Source organism: Rhincodon typus, chromosome 25, assembly GCF_021869965.1.
Source record: "Rhincodon typus isolate 14 chromosome 25, sRhiTyp1.1, whole genome shotgun sequence".
Classification (NCBI taxonomy): Eukaryota; Metazoa; Chordata; class Chondrichthyes; order Orectolobiformes; family Rhincodontidae; genus Rhincodon; species Rhincodon typus.
Genome location: NC_063356.1, coordinates 28719295 through 28737718, shown reverse-complemented (window position 1 = coordinate 28737718; position 18424 = coordinate 28719295). Strand labels below are relative to the sequence as shown.

The window sequence follows — 18424 nt, the reverse complement described above, 5'->3', positions numbered from 1 at the left end:
ATGTTATGAGGAACTAAACTGGTTCAATGGAATGTATTCAATGCTGGTGAACCAGTGCGATTCAATATACTGGGGATGAACAGATAATTAGTATTTTGAAGAACAATATGATGAAAGGGAGTGGTACCATTGAAATTGCTTATCTTTTTAATGAAGAAAACTTTCTTTTGTACAGTATACTTTGTTTTAATAATGGCTGTGTAAATCACAGTGCTAAATGAAAATGTTTACTTAGATCAAGTATAAAAATTCACTGGGGGTCTACAATTTTAAATTGATTAATGGGCAGGATAGATTGAAATTTATTAAATGCCTCTAGATTTAACCATCGTTCATATCTTAAGTAACCATAAAAAATTTTTTAAAATTTATCTTTGTTTATTTTAGCTTGGAACATGCCCAAGCAAGGAAGACAAAGAAGCCTTTGCTATTGTGTCCGTTCCAGTTTCAGAGATTCGGGATTTGGATTTTGCAAATGATGCCAGTAAAATCCTTGGGATAATTGTTGAAAAGATGGAACAAGGAATCTTAAATCATAATGATCGAAGGTAACAGTGTGACTTAGTGGTAACGTTTGAGTAATCTAGAGGCCCAGGCTAATATCATGGGGACATGAATTTAAAACTTACCTTGTCAGCTGGAGCAATTTGAATTCAAATCTGGACTTGAAAACCAGTCTCCGTAATGGTATCATCAATTTTCATAGAAATGCATCTGATTCACTTGTGTTCTTTAGGAAATCTTGCCATCCATTGCAACCTATATGTGACTCCAGAACCTCAAAATGTGGTTGGTTCCAAATGGCCTTGTAAGCCATTCAGTTCAAGGGAAGTTAAGGATGACTAACAAATGCTGGCCTTCCCAGCAATGCCTATATCCTGTGAAAGAATATTTTTAAAAAGTGCTATATTTCAAGGCTATCATTCACAAGTGCAGTCCTATGTTTCCCAGTGTGTGGTTTCTCATTTTTAGCTGGGCTTATCTGGAGGAAGTGCTCAGTGAAGGTAAGAAGCTCAAATTGAAATGGCTAGTGAAGTATAGCTGTGTCTGCGCACCTTCACCTAAGAGCCAGATTGATTGATGCATTGGTTAGAGAGTTAGGTTGCCTGCAGGTCAGTTAAGTCTCACCCATTTGGAGAAAGTCCCATTAATGGCTCCGTTATAAAATCGTGAGGCATTATAGATTAATTCTCTTGTCCAGAAAAGTCCTAATGGGTGAGCTAAGCGAGATTAGATTGATGGCTTTTTTGTGAATCCTTGCTTTCTTATCCTACAGCTATGATTGTGGCACAGTTCGTCAGTGTGAAATTGATGTAAGGCAAAATCACAATCTTGCTTAAGGCAGATTTAATTTTGAACAACAGCAAAAATAATTAAGTTTGCTCATGTTAGCAAAACCAAAGCTGTGTATCTACCCTGGAGAAGGGATAGGATGATTGTTCTTTGTTTAGTTTGTAAAAGTAAACTATTTTAGTATATCGTTTCTGCATGGTGAGTTTCTAAAGCAAAACATATATTTGGCAATTGGTAAGTATTTGTTTTCCTGGAGCATTTAATAAAATATTTTCCTTGCTGTGCTGCAAATCTGTATTTCATTCTTGTTTTGAATTACAATGAATTGATTGAAATTAAATACTGCCATGCTGTGGCCAAAATATATTTTCTACAGTTCCTTGTCAGATTTTCTTAAGGATTACTTTTGGTTTTCAAGGGCTACGTTTCAGTTTTCAGAGGCTTTTTCATTCTCACTATCTCCTTTATTGGGTAATGTAGTCACTTAGTAATAGTACATTGTGTTTTTGAGTTAACGTATGGGATTTTTGGATCAACACTTCATTAAATTGAAAACCATAACATACGAAGAAAACATTAATTTATGAGATATCATAGTATTTAATGTGGCACAGGAAAACCCACATAAGTTAGCAACAAAAGTTTTTTTTTCAAAGTAACTGACTCATACCTACATACAAAAAGTTATCACCCTAAACATACCTTCTACAGACTGGTGAGATCATAGCTAACACATTTCTATCTCAAGCACAAAACTGGAAGATGTTACCCAGGCAGTTACTACATTGTAATTCTTACTGTCAGTGATAAGTTTAACAATTAACACGTTATTCATTACAATAGCAACTTATACATTTCCAGTCACTGTGGAAGGAATGCAGACTGAAGCTGAAGAAACCACATTAATTTACAAGAAATTCTTTATGTCAATGACTTCAAATATTTCTGGTTAATTTTTCCTTTGACTGGTTTAAATTTATTCTCACTATTTTGCAGCTTCCCTATTTCTCCTTGTGCATGACTTCTGAGCATATGTTAAGCTGTGCCTGGAGCACAAACAGCTCTGGGTACCAGATCTTAGCAAGGGTATATTGGAGGGAGTGTGGAATAGATGTATCTGAATGACACCAGAATTCCATGGGTTGAATTACACAGAGAAGTTACTTAAACAATGTTTGTATTCCTTAGAATTTAGAAGATTAAGGAGTGGTTGATCCAAATTTTCAAATTATTATGGGTACAAATAGGGTAGAAAGAGGAAGAGCTATGTCTGCTGATGAAGAACAACCTCTGCTGGTAGGCAAGACAAATTCTGAAAATAGAATCAAACCTTTCAAGGATGAAAATAGAAGCCACTTATTCACGCAAAAAGTGCTAGAAGTTTGGAACACTTCTACAAGTGGCACTTGATGCTAGAGAGTGTTAATATTAAATTGAGGTTAATTGGCTTCTGATAACCCAAGGTATTAAAGGATATGATAGGCATATGGACTTAAATTACATATTAGTCATGAACTCAGTGAATGTTTGGAGCAGTCTCAAGAGTCTGAAAGGTCTACTCCTATTCCTCAAATGCCATGCTCTTACAAAAGGAAAGTGATTTTATGTGCGTACTTTTTATATTGGGAGACAAGATATATGAGAACAGCTGTAAATTTGATTTAGATCCTGTTTGTAGACCATCCTGATAATTAATAGCTTCAAATCTACAATTAAAATGGAGGCTTGGATGAAATATGGACAATATAGTCATTCCTCTTTTAGGATTCTGCTTATTGTAATACATTAAGCAAGCAAGATATATATGCAAACAGAACTACTGTATGGATCACGGACTCTCCCTGTGAAAATGCTTTGGATTCTTTTTATTAATAATATCATTATCTCCTTGAAAGACTGTATGTTTTCCTTTATTCTTTTGAAGATTATTTTGTTTCCTTATTTGTTTTTTATTACCATGCTCTCTTCAGTCTTCTCTCTTAGTTTTTTCAATTACATTTTGCTCAGTCTGAGGCAATCTGGAGGCTTTACTATCCATTTAGGAATCAGCTGAATTCTGGGATACAACAGGTATGGAAAGTCAAGCTGATTCACTTCTAAACAAATGTAATCCGCTCTTGCCCCAACTGTTGTAAAAACAGATCAAATTATCTGATTGGTCAAACATCAGTTAATGTGTACCTGACAATGCTAAAACACACAGCATTCTCCACCTCACTGCTGTAGTTATCACATGTTTCTGGGCATTAGGTGTCTTCTTGACTTGTCTAGACTAGTATTGGTTTCTACTCTTTTAAATGAACAATAGTGGTGTAGACAGACCCTGGTAGGGCACCGTAATAAAATGTTATCGGAAATTTATCAACATTAATTCAAAATATTGTTACCGGGGTGGTGATGCTCCCTAGCCCCTGTGGGGCCCACTGCTGTCCTGAAGCCTCCACTACGCTGGTGGGTTCTGCGTGCTCTCTCTCCACGTACACCAGAGTGTGAACATAACCCTGGAAGGGGGCAGACAGTCGGGTGCTACAACCCTGTCCACAGCCTATTGCCAAGAACTGTTGAAGGGCACTTTGGCCAGGCCTCAGAGCAGGCACATGAGGAGGCCTTCCATTTTTCCCACCCTTCCCCCTCGTAGACTAGGATCATGGGGCAACCACAAATTTAAAAGCAGCTCTTTTAAGAAACCAAACAGGGACTGCAACTGAAAATATTCAACACAAATGTGAAACACAGTTTCCTCCAGGCTGCAGAACCTACATGTGGCCTGGCACCCGGTGAATACACTTAACCTTCTTTTGTATGGACTGCTGTGTATTGTTAGTTTCTGGGCTTGCTTCTGAACTATAATATTTAAACACCTACCAAGAAAATTACGAGTAAGTGGTTGTAAATTTTAAATTGTCTTATTTAATAAACAGCATTTTTAAATACTGTTTCCATCACTCACCCTTATCATGCAGAACTGTTGCCTTTACTATAGGTGACAATTATAAAAGAGCTGCTTTAAATTTCTTACATATGCTCAGTATTTTATGCAGTTAAAAACTTACCAACCTTTGAAAAAAACCTCCTTACTTCAGGTAAAGTCCGGCCTTTAATCAGTTTCAGTTAGCTATTTACACATTAACTAATTAGCTGATCAAAACTGCCAGAAATCTCCATGATTGAACTCCCTCCCATTGCTGTTACGGTGTGAACAGCGGCTGGAAACTGTCAAGTGAGTTGGAACTGGTTTTCCAAACTTTCTTGATCTGCAGCTTCTCGCTTCGCTTTCATAGCTGTCATGATTTCACGTACTGAGCATACTGGAATGAATAAACCTCAAGGGTTGGTGCCAGAAACTCTGCTGTCCAATTGGTGCACACTTCGATCACATCTTCCAAATCTCTCATTTCATATTGAGCTTCAAATGCTACATTTCATGTTCCAAATTGACAGTGTGAACAGCTGCTTAAAACAGCCAGAAGTCTCCATCAGCTATTTACATCATTAACAGCTAAAGGAGGTGAACACAGTTAGAGAATGGAGACTGCTCGCTGCCTCAGTTGGCTGTTTACATTGTTTTTATCATCCACCAAGTTTAGCGAGCAATGCCAGTAAGCCCAAAAACACTCATCTGAAATGGTTGGGAAAGGTTTGGACCCCGCAAATTTCCCCTTGTCAGTGAATGTTGTTCCCCTGATCTTTGTGCTCTTTGACTGAAACCAATGACAAAGACTTTGAGTTATTTTTCTGTCCATTGTAGGTTTGCAATCAAATTGTTGGAAGATCTTGTTTTTTTTGTTGTCGAGGTTGCTGACAATGGTCAAAATGTTCTAGACGTCGTCATGACAAAACCCAACAGGGAAAGACAAAAACTGATGCGAGAGCAAAACATCCTGAAGCAGGTACTTAGTGATTATCATTAATAACATGTTTGCAATTTGTTTAGATGCAACAGTACTTTGGTATGGACTACTAAACATTAATGTGGCAGCGCCTAATGTAAGCATGTCAAGTAAAATCAACACAATGGAATTTTGATAACTGTTAGCCTATGTTAGAGTTCCTGTATGATTATGATGTCCTTATGTTATCCTTAGTATAAGTGTAGGAATAAAAAAATGATTTATGTATTTGTTAGACTTTGAAGTAACCCTTTAACCCCACTTTCTGACGCATGCCACATAACCACAATCCTTTCCTTTCCTGAGGGATATAGATCTCCAGATTTAGTAATTCCCCCTTCACTTCCTTCCATGTCTTTGGATCTAATATTATAAAATTACATGAGTTTGTGCAGTAAGATGCTGACCCACAAAGGAAAGCCTGATTTTCAACTAGTGCACAATTTGCTGATATCAGCATGGACACTCAATTATTCTCCATCAATGGTAAGCTGGCAAAACTCGTGTACTGATAGTTATCCAGTGACTGCTATTAGAATTGTGTAGTGCAGCCATTAGGCACAATACAGTTAGTCATTTATGTTGCTTCTGCCACTGAGAATCCCTTGTAGTAAAATATTAGAATGAAGAATACACTCTACTGTAGATGCTATGTTTATTATGGAGGAAACATGGCATAATCATTGACCTTTTGCCTCCTGTGCACAGATATTTGGAATCTTGAAGGCTCCTTTTGTGGATAAAGGTGAAGGACCTATGCTAAGGTTGGAGGAGCTTGCTGATCAGAAGAATGCACCTTACCAGTACATGTTCCGACTCTGTTACAGATTACTTCGACATTCGCAGGATGATTACAGGAAAAACCAGGTATGGGGCTCTGTCTTGTGTTTAATGGCTTGAATCCAATTCTTAAACATGACCTCAAGTTGAAATTCACTTTTTTAATGAATCTTCATGAGGCAGATTTGTAAAATACGGTTTTTCAAGTAGCAGTATTGAGATTCAAAGCAAAAGCTAAGTGCAGAATATCAGAGATAGTAGGAACTGCAGATGCTGGAGAATCCGAGACAACAAGGTGCAGGGCTGGATGAACACAGCAGGCCAAGCAGCATCATAGGAGCAGAGAGGCTGACGTTTCGGGCCTAGACCCTTCATCAGAAAAGGGGGAGGGGAAGGGGGTTCCGAAATAAATAGGGAGAGAGTGGGAGGCGGATAGAAGAGGGATAGAGGAGAGGATAGGTGGAGAGGAAACAAACAGGTCGAAGAGGCGGGGATGGAGCCAGTAAAGGTGAGTGTAGGTGGGGAGTTAGGGAGGGGATAGGTCAGTCCAGGGAGGACGGACAGGTCAAGGGGACAGGATGAGGTTAGTAGGTAGGGGATGGGGCTGCGGCATGAGGTGGGAGGAGGGGACAGGTGGGAGGAAGAATGGGTTAGGGAGGCAGGGACGAGCTGGGCTGGTTTTGGGATGCGGTAGGGGAGATTTTGAAGCTTGTGAAATCCACATTGATACCATTGGGCTGCAGGGTTCCCAAGCGGAATATGAGTTGCTATTCCTGCAACCTTCGGGTGGCATCGTTGTGGCACTGCAGGAGGCCCAGGATGGACATGTGGTCAGAGGAATGGGAGGGGGAGTTGAAATGGTTCGCGACTGGGAGGTGGAGTTGTTTATTGCGAACCGAGCGTAGGTGTTCTGCAAAGCGGTCCCTGAGCCTCCGCTTGGTTTCCCCGATGTAGAGGAGGCCACGACGGGAACAGCGGATGCAGTATACCACACTGGCAGATGTGCAGGTGAACATCTGCTTGATGTGGAAAGTCTTCTTGGGGCCTGGGATGGGGGTGAGGGAGGATCAGACAGTTTGGTCTGAGCAGTACCATATGCACGGTGGCTCAGTGGTTAGTGCTGCTGCCTCAGAATGTCAGGGTCTTGGGTTTGATTGCAGCCTCGGGCGACTGTCTGTGTCAAGTTTGCATATTCTCCCTGTGTCTGCGTGGATTTCCTCCCATAGTCCAAAGATGTGCTGGTTAGGTGGATTGGCCATGCTAAATTGCCCATAGTGTCCAGGAATGTGCAGGCTAGGTGGACTAGCCATGGGAAATGCAGGGTTACAGGGATATGACCGGAGGATGGGACTGGGTGGGATGTTCTTCTGAGGGTCAGTGTGGACTCAATGGGCTGCATGGGCTGATTCTACTCATGTACAAAATTAAAAACATAGCGTTTACAAATGAGGGGAGTATGATTTCACTGCTGTGAGCTAGAAGATGAAAACATTTGACTAATCACATAGGATGTAACATCTGAGGATCACTGAACTCGTTGCTGGTATTACTAGAAGCTATGGGTGTACAAATTACAGATTTCCCTCCAATGATTGAACTGCAAGTTTTCTCATTCATTCAAGAGAACATTATCAATTACTTCTGTCAGTGCTTTTGGGAATTCTAACATGGAATTATTGCAATCCAACACTGTCAGCAGCGAGATATCCCTATAATCTTTATAGTGAAGAATAGAGAAAAATTTAGGTACCGCTACTTTCAAGTCCTGTTGGTCATTAATTATAAGAGGACTGTATTTTTTTTCCTGCCTGGAGCCAGCTCCTGCTGTTGTATAGTTGGCAGTGTATTCCATTAGTGTATACCAAAATACTGCTAAATTATCTAGTGATGATACAAATGGATTTTCCATGGAAGACATTTTGGTGTAACCTGTGACATTGTCTCGGACGTACTAACCTTCCATGTTTTGTTTTGGTGCTGACATCACGCATAACAAGGATCTGAAGCAACAATTGATGAAATCTGCCTAATAAGGAACACATGAAAAAAGTATTTTGTGAGGTACCTGTTCCTTTTGGAACACTGTTGGATTAATAGAAGGGGGAAGGAAGTTCCTGCATTTGTACAGAACTGTGCAGCATAATAAAACTTGCATGTTTCAAGGACACTATTTCAGTGACTCGTAGGCTCTTGCCATGTAGACTTTGTGAAGGAGAGGAACCTAGATTGGAACAAATGGTGCTATAAAACTAAACACATTTTTGTTTGACATCTCCCTCTTGTTACTCTGTTAGGAACACATTGCAAAGCAATTTGGAGTGATGCAATCTCAGATTGGCTATGACATTCTGGCTGAAGACACAATTACAGCTCTACTCCACAATAACAGGAAACTGCTAGAAAAGCACATTACGAAAACAGAAGTTGAAACCTTTGTCAAATTAGTGAGGAAGAGCCGAGAACCCAGGTAGGGTGATCCACAGTTTTAGGATTGTTATATCTGCTCAATGAACATTAATCACATGTGTAAGTGCAACACAGCCACTGGGTGGATTCTGTTTGGTGTAGTCAAGTATTCTGTGAGATCCTCAGAAGCAGTTTCTCCTAGTGGGATTCATCAAGCCATCAGTGGATTATGGATACAGTCCTGTCTTGTCAGAGGCGCAGTCCTTTGAATGCTGGATTAAAATAAGCTCAGTCTGTTTATCCAGGTGAACACTAAAGGTCCCATGACACAGTTCAAAGAAACTTGGAGAGTTTTTCGTGAGCTTTGCACAATGTTCAGGCCTCAACTAAAACCACCAAAGTAAAATTAAATGGTGATTCACTTTATTCAGTCTCTTTTAGAATGTTATTCGCATAGAATGGTTATTTTGTCTCCCACTAGCTATTGCAGCCCTCAAGCAAATTGATTCTAAAAACAGCCTCATTTCCATTGCTTTTTATTGATATCTACAAATTTCAGCCAATCCATAACATCTGCTCTAGGCCCAGATGTAACTTGGAAATTTACTCCGATAAATCATGACGCAAGTTACCTTTGCATATCCAGAGCAAGTAGCTGCAGATTTAAACAGCTGAATGAGTTTTGACGTATACACTTGGGTCTTGTGTGGTCTTGTAAATGGAACACAGAATTATGTCTTGGATTAGCTGCCATTAATTTTGAAAGAAAGCAGAAGTGATACGATTTTTAAAAAAATGTAATCAATTATTCTTAAACCAATTATTACAATTCTTCACAGTTCATGGTTGCAGAGTTCAAATTTGTAGCTGATTTGAACCAGTCAGACATAAGTGTGAATCAGAAACTTGCATGTTGATGGTCTAAGCGATATAGATATGGGAGGAATAGTGAAATAGTTTGGGCAAAATCATGGCTAAAATAGATAGCCTCCAAAAATGGGCACACAGATTGCAATGTAGGATTAACCCATCCAACATAATGCAAACATTATGCATCTTTGTGTTGCATGTTGATTGTCATAATTACTGCAGCCAGTACTAACCATAGTGCTCATTGGTCACAGTGTCAGTAGGGACCTTAGAATCATTACTTGCTGGCAGTACTCTGCATCTCTTAAATAGAATGTGTGTTGTGGCTGCTAGCACCATTCCATATAACATTATCTGTAAGTACAAAGATCTGTTGAGTTAAAGGGTCAATGAAATAAACTGCATTTTTCTTGTCAAACACCTGTCACTAATTCTTGCTGCTTTCTAACAGGTTTTTAGATTATTTATCAGATCTCTGTGTGTCAAATCACGTTGCCATTCCAGTAACCCAGGAACTTATTTGCAAATGTGTGTTGGATCCCCAGAATGAAGATATCCTCATAAAAACTGAGTGAGTTACAGCTTCTTTTCTCAGCAGCTTTATCGGAGATGTCCCATACTCATTTTCTTTTTGTTTTATCAAAGAACAAAGCTGATTCACAGCTGAATGAAACAAAAAGCTTTGTGTATAAGGCTTACATTCTTGAATGAAAAGAGCAAAAAAAAATTCTGTAGAAGACAACCGATGGAAATATTATCCTGTTTTCAGAGTATTGTTGATTACTTCAATTAATCAATATCTCTCCAGTGATTGGAGCTTGTACATCTGATGAAAATCTCATTATGTTCACCGATAGTGGATCTGTTGTTGCCAGTTTATGAATACCTCAAAAACCAAAAGAACTGCGGATGCTGTAAATCAGGAACAAAAACAAAGTTGCTGGAAAAGCTCAGCTGGTCTGGCAGCATCTGTGAAGGAAAAAACAGAGTTAACGTTTTGCGTCCGGTGACCCTTCCTCAGAACGTTCTGAGGAAGGGTCACTGGATCCAAAACGTTAACTATGAATACCTCAATCCTTTTGTTTCTCTGTTTTTTTTAAAATAAAGCAGCAAACTGGTCTGCAATGTGTTAGAATGTATCTAGCGCCATTTGATCCATGATGACATTTCTTCATGGTTTTGGGATCCAAAGCAGATTAAGTTCACTTTTATGTTCCGCAATGCTCTGACACCTCTCATTAGGGAATACTCCCCTCTCCAGATAATGTAACACGTGAAAGTAAATTGCAACAGATAAATGTGCAGGTACATCTTCTTTGTTGTTAAGACATATTCTTAGAAGATGTAGAAAAAGTGCTGTGCTGCTATTGACCTGACATATTTGGTTTGGGAGTGTCTGGAGGTGTTTGTGATTGTGCTTTTATTTTATTCCTAAATGTTTATACATGGGTAGAGTGCCAGTTAAAACACTTTTCTAGGAATTTCAAATCTCTTCCATTCTTGCATACAAATACAAGAAGATCCATCAAAATTATCATTCTTCTGTTTAGACCTGGCAAGCAAAATCCTATAAATGAAAAATAAATTTGTTAGGAACATGAGGCCAGCCTCTTGAACCTGTTGAACCATTTGAAAGATTGTGGTTTTAACTCCAGCTATATGCCTTTGTTCCATAACCCTTAATACACTTGGGGAATATCCCATTACAGCAGTAAGATAAAAATAAATATCCTGGATTTCCACACTTTTTGTTCCTCACACCTTTTTATCTTCGTCCCAGCAATTTGGAATATTGTCAAAGCTCAATGTTTTCTGTGCTGAGCTGTTTAGCTGTCTGTAGTGTCCATGCATTTCACAATAATTTACACTTGTGTATTTTCTTCAATGAAGTAACTGTAAGCACCTAACGACTTTCAAAAAGAAATGGGATATTGCCAGGAGATTACATGTCAGATTCCAATGTCTGTGATGTGGGGAGAGGAAGAAGCAACTTCAAATTCTCTTCAGATTTCAGCTTAGTTGACTGTTCTCTTGCAAGGCATTCCATCCTTATGGTTCAGTTCCCTCTTGGTTGAATTCCCATTTGTCCCACTGCAGCTAGTGCAGTTCTTGAGATGATTTTTCTTCCTACTCCCACAATCCAGGAGCATAGGCTGCAGTAGAACACATAATTATGGAACCTACAGAAGCATTCCATCTCCTCATAGCTCCATGTAAGCAATTCTAAATTTACCATTACTGGTTGACTTTGGTTACATTTCCAAGGAATCATGTAAGTACTTGTTTTGCTTGGTTGTCTCCCAGATTGGTGAGTTAGTTTTGAGTATGTCGTAAGACTCCAATTCGCCAGTTGAAACAGATAGCACTCTCTCCCCTTCAGAGGAAGGTGCATTTCAAGATGGTGTCAGTGAGTAGAATCATCCCAGGCTCTGAATGATGTGAGCTATGTTGAGAAATTCGGGAGAATTGTGTGAGATGTTGACCAAGGCCTTTCTTAACATCAAAACTGACAAACTGTACTTTCTCAGAGAGAAGATTCATGCTCGTGAACAGTGAGAAGCTTGTAATTGGGGATTATTGCTCAACCTTTCCCTCATTACTACATAATCTGACCTCATTAATATGCAGGCTTCTATTCTCCTCACCTGCTGAATAGTAACAGTAAGAATTCCTGACGTGAAAAGTCAGAACGGGTACCTTGTGACTCTAGCTTGCTGCTTTGGTATTTGGGTCAGCCATTGAGCTGGCTGATCATCTTGAGCTGGAGAGCTACAGCCAAGTGCAGATTTGACAGTCACAAGCCCCTCTCTATCTGAGTATTGGGGTCCAGTCCTCAAAATGGGATTGGGTCTTCCACCATCTCCATTTGGTGACTGCTAAAGCACTTGCTGGCTGGCTGTATAATAATTAAATGTAATAAAATATAATTCAGGTTTATGGCAACAGGAGGGCTAAGGTCAAAGATATGGTCTCACAATCCCAATTTATGACAATACTGGACTCAGGTCTCAGAGTCAAACTTAGCTTGTTAGACCATAAGTTTTATTTTTGCAATTTAGTTACCATGATTGTCAGTCACTGAACACATTTGCAAGATGATGCCAACGTATTTTGAATGAATTTGGATTAGTGCAACAAGTATGGATCACTGCAGTGAAAGATAGTGTATTTAAAATCTGAAGAACAGTTGTGAAAAACGCAGAGGGATAATTTGGCAAGGTTTGATCAGTACAGTCTCATTACTTTAAGCAAGGTGGGAGAATTTAACACGGGATGATATATGCAGTTCTATGACACCATCAACGCAATTATTGCTAATCTGGAATTAAGATTGCAGGCTGAGAGATTTTGACATTCTGTTTTGTGCTTGTTTTTGCATTTCAAATTAAGTAGTTTGATGATGTTCCAGATTCAACATCATATGGACGTACTCTGTTTTGTGAAGGGAAATAGATGGAACTCCTTCATAAAGTGGAGGTGGCATTTCTCTTACATTGCTATAAGAACTCATCTCAATATATCCGACACAATGAATAATAGCTAGAAATGGGCTGAGCTACACAATGTTCAATTGATGACAGATATAAAAATTGTTCAGAAATGCTGAACAAAACTTGAACAAAGTTTGTCGCCTTGTTCCTTGTCATTCCTGTTTCTCCATTATCTCAGCGTAATTGGCCAAGTCTATGAATTTTTGGCATGTTTCATTGTGAGGTGTTGCTGTCAATTAACAGGATACGCAGCATCTCAACCTCTGCATTAAAACGTGCAACAGATTATTTTCTGAGACTAGTAATGAGGTGCAGATCAGAACATTATAAATGGGATGTCACCTTGTTGGTGATCCTAAGTTATCCTCAATTTGAAGGAGAGCGCTCACTGACTATCAACTGCAACTGAGCTTGTTATTTAGTTAAAACCTTCTTCCACAGAGTCATGTGTATGTTACAACTGAAACAGAGACCACATACTGAATTGTAAATAGAATAACTGTTGAGGTCAAACATCAAACTGAGGAATCATTGTATGTTCAGGTAGCCATGCCTGCATTCAAAGAAAATAGTCAGTTCTGTCAGTGCCTTAATATTCCTGCTCCAAGCAACATTGTCACAATGGATTGTCTGGCCAATCTTTTTTTAACTGTTTGTGGGCCTTGCTGTTTGGAAACACAACTATGAATTCCCATATAACAGGAACTATCATTCATTATAAAGCATTTGGCACTTCTCACGGGTCTAAGGTGCAATACACCTGCAAGTAGAAGTTTTAATATTTTAATTTTGCAGTCCAGTGGAAAACATGAAGAAGCTGAATACTTTGTTGCATATTTTCTTTGTAGGTTGAGGCCAGTGAAGGAAATGTCCCAGTCTCCGGAGTATATGAGTATGGAGTACTTCGAAGACGAAGTTTGGTTGATCTGGACAGACAAAATGAATGAAGTTCAAGAGAAAAGCATCAGACAGTTAGCGCAAGAGGCCAGAGCTGGCAATACACATGATGAAAATGTCCTGACTTATTACAGGTGATTAGCAATGTTTTTTTAGCAATAATGCAGCTTTTTAAATAACATTGCATTGAGAAGCAGAATTGTATGTAATTGTTAATAAACTGTGCTTTAAACACGTACATAATGATTAGATATTATAAGGGTCATTCAGTAATTATTTTGTGACAAATATAAAAGTTACCTTTTTATGTCTAAAAAAATTATTTAATCCTAGAGCAGATCTTTCTGGCAGTGCTCGCCCTCCTGAAGAGGCATGAATATCTGGCTAACAAGAACAGGCATCTTAAAGTTAACTGCATTTTAAAAATTGAACTACCGGAATTTTTTAATGTTGCTTTATTGACACCTTCATTTTCATATCTGTTGTTGTTGCTCCTACTAGACTTCTTTTGTATTGTAACTGTTATTTTCAGCTCAATTTTTTTCATTCTCAAGATTTCAGCAACACTGGCAGTGCCACTTTTATTGCCCAATCTAGGTTCCCCGAATTGAATAATTTTTAAGTGTTGACCACATTTTGTGTAGACCTTACGTAGACCTGATCTCTTAAATATGTTAGTTCTTAGAATAATTTAGCAGCTTTTGGGATCACTTTATTGTTTCCCACCTCCAACTTGCCAAATCTATAAAATACAATGTAACAGTTGGCTACAACCATCTTGAACTTATGACACAGGGTTGCTAGTCTATTACCATACATATTGCTTTACTACATTTACTTATCAAAGAACTGTAGAAATTTACATCACAGAAAGAACCCATTATTCCATCATGCTTGTGTTGGCTGTTTGCAAGTCCAAAACAAAACTAATCTTTATGTTCTGCTCCTTTCCCATGAATTTGGCTTTTCTGTTTCAAATATTTATTCAACTTCCCTTAAAAGATGCAACAGTTGTTGCCTCATTCAATAAGACCATAAGACATTGGAGCAGAAATTAGGCCCATTTGGCCCATCGAGTCTGCTCCACCATTCAATCATGGCTGATAAGTTCCTCAACCCCATTCTCCCGCTTTCTCCCCATTACCCTTGATCCCCTTGATAATCAAGAACCTATCTATCTCAGTCTTAAATGTACTCAATGACCTGGCCTCCACAGCCTTCTGTGGCAGTGAATTCCATAGATTCACCACTCTCTGGCTGAAGAAGTTTCTCCTTATCTCTGTTCTAAAAGGTCTTCCCTTTACTCGAAGGCTCTACCCTCGGGTCCTAGTCTCTCCTACAAATGGAAGCATCTTCCCAACATCCACTCTGTCCAAGCCATTCAGTATTCTGTAAGTTTCAATTAGATCTCCCCTCATCCTTCTAAACTCCAATGAGTATAGTCCCAGAGTCCTCAAACGTTCCTCATATGTCAATCTCTGTGACGAAGCTTTTCATGCTACATTAACCCTGTGTGTAAACAACAAACACTGAAAAGGTATTCCCTGCTAATTTTTTAACAACACTCAAGAGGTTTAACACCATCCAGGTTAAAGCAGCACATTTGATTGACACCTCATCCAACCTTACAGATTACAGTACAAATTTAGTTACGAATGTGTTTAATAACTTTATTTCTTAATAACTCACTAGCTGTGGGTGAATCTTTCAGTATCCTTAGATAATGTTCCTTCACTCAATTATCTGCTCGTAGTTGAAGGAACTGCTAGCAGTAAACCTCTAGCAGCTCATCAGTCTTTTAATCTCCATAATTCTCATTCCTTTGAATTGTAATCTCCTCACTAGCACCTTGGTAGTTAACCCAAAAGCAGTCTAGCTGGAATAGCACATCTGTTATGGCTCTTATTCACATCCGTCTGACTCAGGGTCCTGTGGCACAGTATTAGCATTCCTGTCTCTAAACCAGGAGACCCAGGTTCAAGTCTTACCTGCTCCAGAGGTGTGTCATAACATCTCTGAACAGTTTAATTAGAAAATATCTGTCTGACTGACTCTGAGAGTCTGTATACAGCAGGACCAGCTTCTTCCTCGTTGGTCTTGAGTTGTAAAAACCTGCATTTTCCTTTCAGTAAATTTCACTTTGATTTTCTGCCTCGATAACAAAAAGAACACAAGGTGTTGGCTTCAGGCAGACTTAGTATAAGGTCACATTGTCTTGTCTTTAGGCAGATTTCCAAACTACTGCATTTTACATTAAAGGAGGCAATTTAAAGTACAAATGCTTTATTAAATCCAGTATTCAAAAAAGCATATTTATCCCCAATATTACTCAGCCACCTGCTCGCTGATCTTTTGTCTCTGTGTTCACCTTGTATACATTTATCCACTCAGCTAATTAGGTACTTAGACAACATTGATCAGCTCTACTCTGTGTTCTTTGTACAAGCTCAGGCTGACTTCTACTTACTTTACAACAATGTTTATTGACAGATGACACATGACGGTAATGCTACAGTGCTGTATACTCTATGCAGGATATGTTCTAAATTTTTAGCAATGTACTAGCATGTGACTACTGACGTCACAGTTACATCAAAGCTTCCCTAAAAGGACATCTACTGCACATGTATGTAAAATAAAAATTCTGTTTGGACAATCTCAGTTAAATTTTGAGTGGACATGACCCTTAGTACAAGGCAACCTCTGATTCAACAATAGTTGACAGTAAAATAGAGACTATAAAATGGTTGGTATTGAAAATGAAAAAGACTCTGCTAAAGTTCAAGCTAAAAGGCATTGCGGGGACAAATAAATGTGCCTGATGTATATTTCTAATATGTCCTAATGCTTATGTTTTAGGTATCAACTGAAGCTCTTTGCAAGGATTTGTCTGGATCGTCAATATTTGGCAATTGATGAAATTTCCAAGCAGCTGAGTGTGGAGTTGATATTTCTGTGCATGGCAGATGAAACGTTGCCATTTGATATACGGGCTTCATTCTGCAATCTGATGTTGCATGTCCATGTAGACCGGGACCCCCAGGAATTGGTCACACCAGTGAAATTTGCTCGATTGTGGACTGAAATACCCACAACAATCAGTATCAGAGAGTAAGACCACTTTTATTTGCCTGAATGTGTTTACTTGAAGTTGCTTAATTTTGGATAGAACAATTTAGGAGTATAAACTACATAATCCAGAGAGGCCTATGAATTATTGAGCAGCATGGATGATTATAGGCTAGATCTTGTTAGTGATAATCTCAAAGTGCCTATTGTTATTAAACAACATCCTTTAGTTCAAACCATTAGCTCTAACTAGCCGAAAGTGTGCGCTGATAATGCAAGGACAAAAGAACATCTAGTACCTTAATGAACGGTGGGACCAATTGCGTTTTCCTTAGCCCAAAAGATCAAAGAATTGAGATAGGAACAGGAATGACTCAGAAGGAAATGAAGTGAACTAAATTCAAAGCAAGTAGGGATAAAAGGTTGGACTGAGAAAGAGAAAGAAAAGAGACCCAAAGCTAAAATTTAAAAAAAGAAAACTTCATATAATATCTGAAAGCAAGTCACCATTTCGGGCAGTCAGTTTCCATACTTCTAACTATTCCATCTTTAGTTGAAGTTTATTGGCATTGCATTAATAATTATCGTGTTATTGAAAAGATACCTGTACTATTAGTTACCAAATTGAACTTATTGTGTTTAATGGGAAATTAAAATGCAAATCCAGAAATTCTTAATAATGAGGAGGCTAAGGGCTGCTTGCAGAAAGCAAATACCTGAGTGGTAAGTTGCAAAGGTTTGTGACTCAGGCCATGGTGAATCTGTTGGTCCAAGAGAGGGTGGGATCAGGTAGGAAATGGGAAGTCATTTAACTAGAAGGGGATGAGGCCTTTAATCTCTGTCTGAATTAAGTTCTGGGTGGAAAGGTCCATGGCCAACATCCTGCTAATTGAGGCCTAAAGTGGCCAATTAATGTGCACTCAAAGGCTTCAACCTGTCTCTGTTGGGAATAGCCCAGCAGCAAGTGTGCTTCCTAGAAGGAGGAAGATTGTGGCTGCTTATTGGCTTGGAGGTTTAGGACATGATCAAAGGCTGTTGGTCCCTGATCGAGGACACCTCCATAGGGCAGCAACCACCTCCCCATGACTTTGCTTCTGATTCCCCTGGTGCACCTCTTCTCCCTGTTGACCCCAATTCCTGGATACTACCCCCACAGAAATGTCCTTTATCCTTGGTCTCAAAGTTTGCACTCCTGACATCAGCTATGGTCTCCAAGAGGACAAGCTGTCAGCCTCTGATCAACGGGCAGCTCCTGCTGGGAAGGAACTCTGCCCCCACTGATCTGATACTGCATAAAGGCCAGCCACTGTCCTCATAAGTGCTCAACAGACAGGAGATATTTTGATTTAATTTGATTTGATTTATCGTTGCCATGTGTATCGAGATACAGTGAAAAGTGTTGTTGAGTAACTGCTCTACAGGCAGATCGTACCATACAAAATGCATTAGGTAGCAGAACAGAGTGCAGAATACACCATTATAGCTGTAGTATGCTGGCCTTAATCGTAATAGTCAGGGCAAGTGTTTTGATGCATTTTCAGGCAGTGTGCGAGACTCTGAGGATTTTGTTTCCAGTCTCTAATCCTTGAGGTTGCTGATCAATTTGTCTGTTAATGTCACCATGCAGATTTAACGTGTTGTAACTTTGCCAGTAAGGCCGTAACTTTTAAATTCTTTTTTTAAAATTCTCTTTTTCAACATGTTCTGTCCTAATCTTTAAAAAACCCA

General features: G+C 39.1%; 1 protein-coding gene across 3 annotated transcripts in view; it reads left to right on the top strand.

Annotated features, from left to right (window-relative positions):
* Positions 1 to 18424, top strand: part of itpr3 (inositol 1,4,5-trisphosphate receptor, type 3) — a 252756-nt gene that overhangs the window by 116832 nt on the left and 117500 nt on the right. For all 3 annotated transcript variants that reach the window (XM_048612294.1, XM_048612293.1, XM_048612295.1), the window contains 7 exons: positions 388 to 548; positions 5042 to 5183; positions 5892 to 6050; positions 8258 to 8430; positions 9691 to 9810; positions 13579 to 13761; positions 16487 to 16738. In XM_048612294.1, the coding sequence (XP_048468251.1) occupies positions 388 to 548; positions 5042 to 5183; positions 5892 to 6050; positions 8258 to 8430; positions 9691 to 9810; positions 13579 to 13761; positions 16487 to 16738 (1190 nt within the window). The remainder of the gene's footprint in view (positions 1 to 387; positions 549 to 5041; positions 5184 to 5891; positions 6051 to 8257; positions 8431 to 9690; positions 9811 to 13578; positions 13762 to 16486; positions 16739 to 18424) is intronic.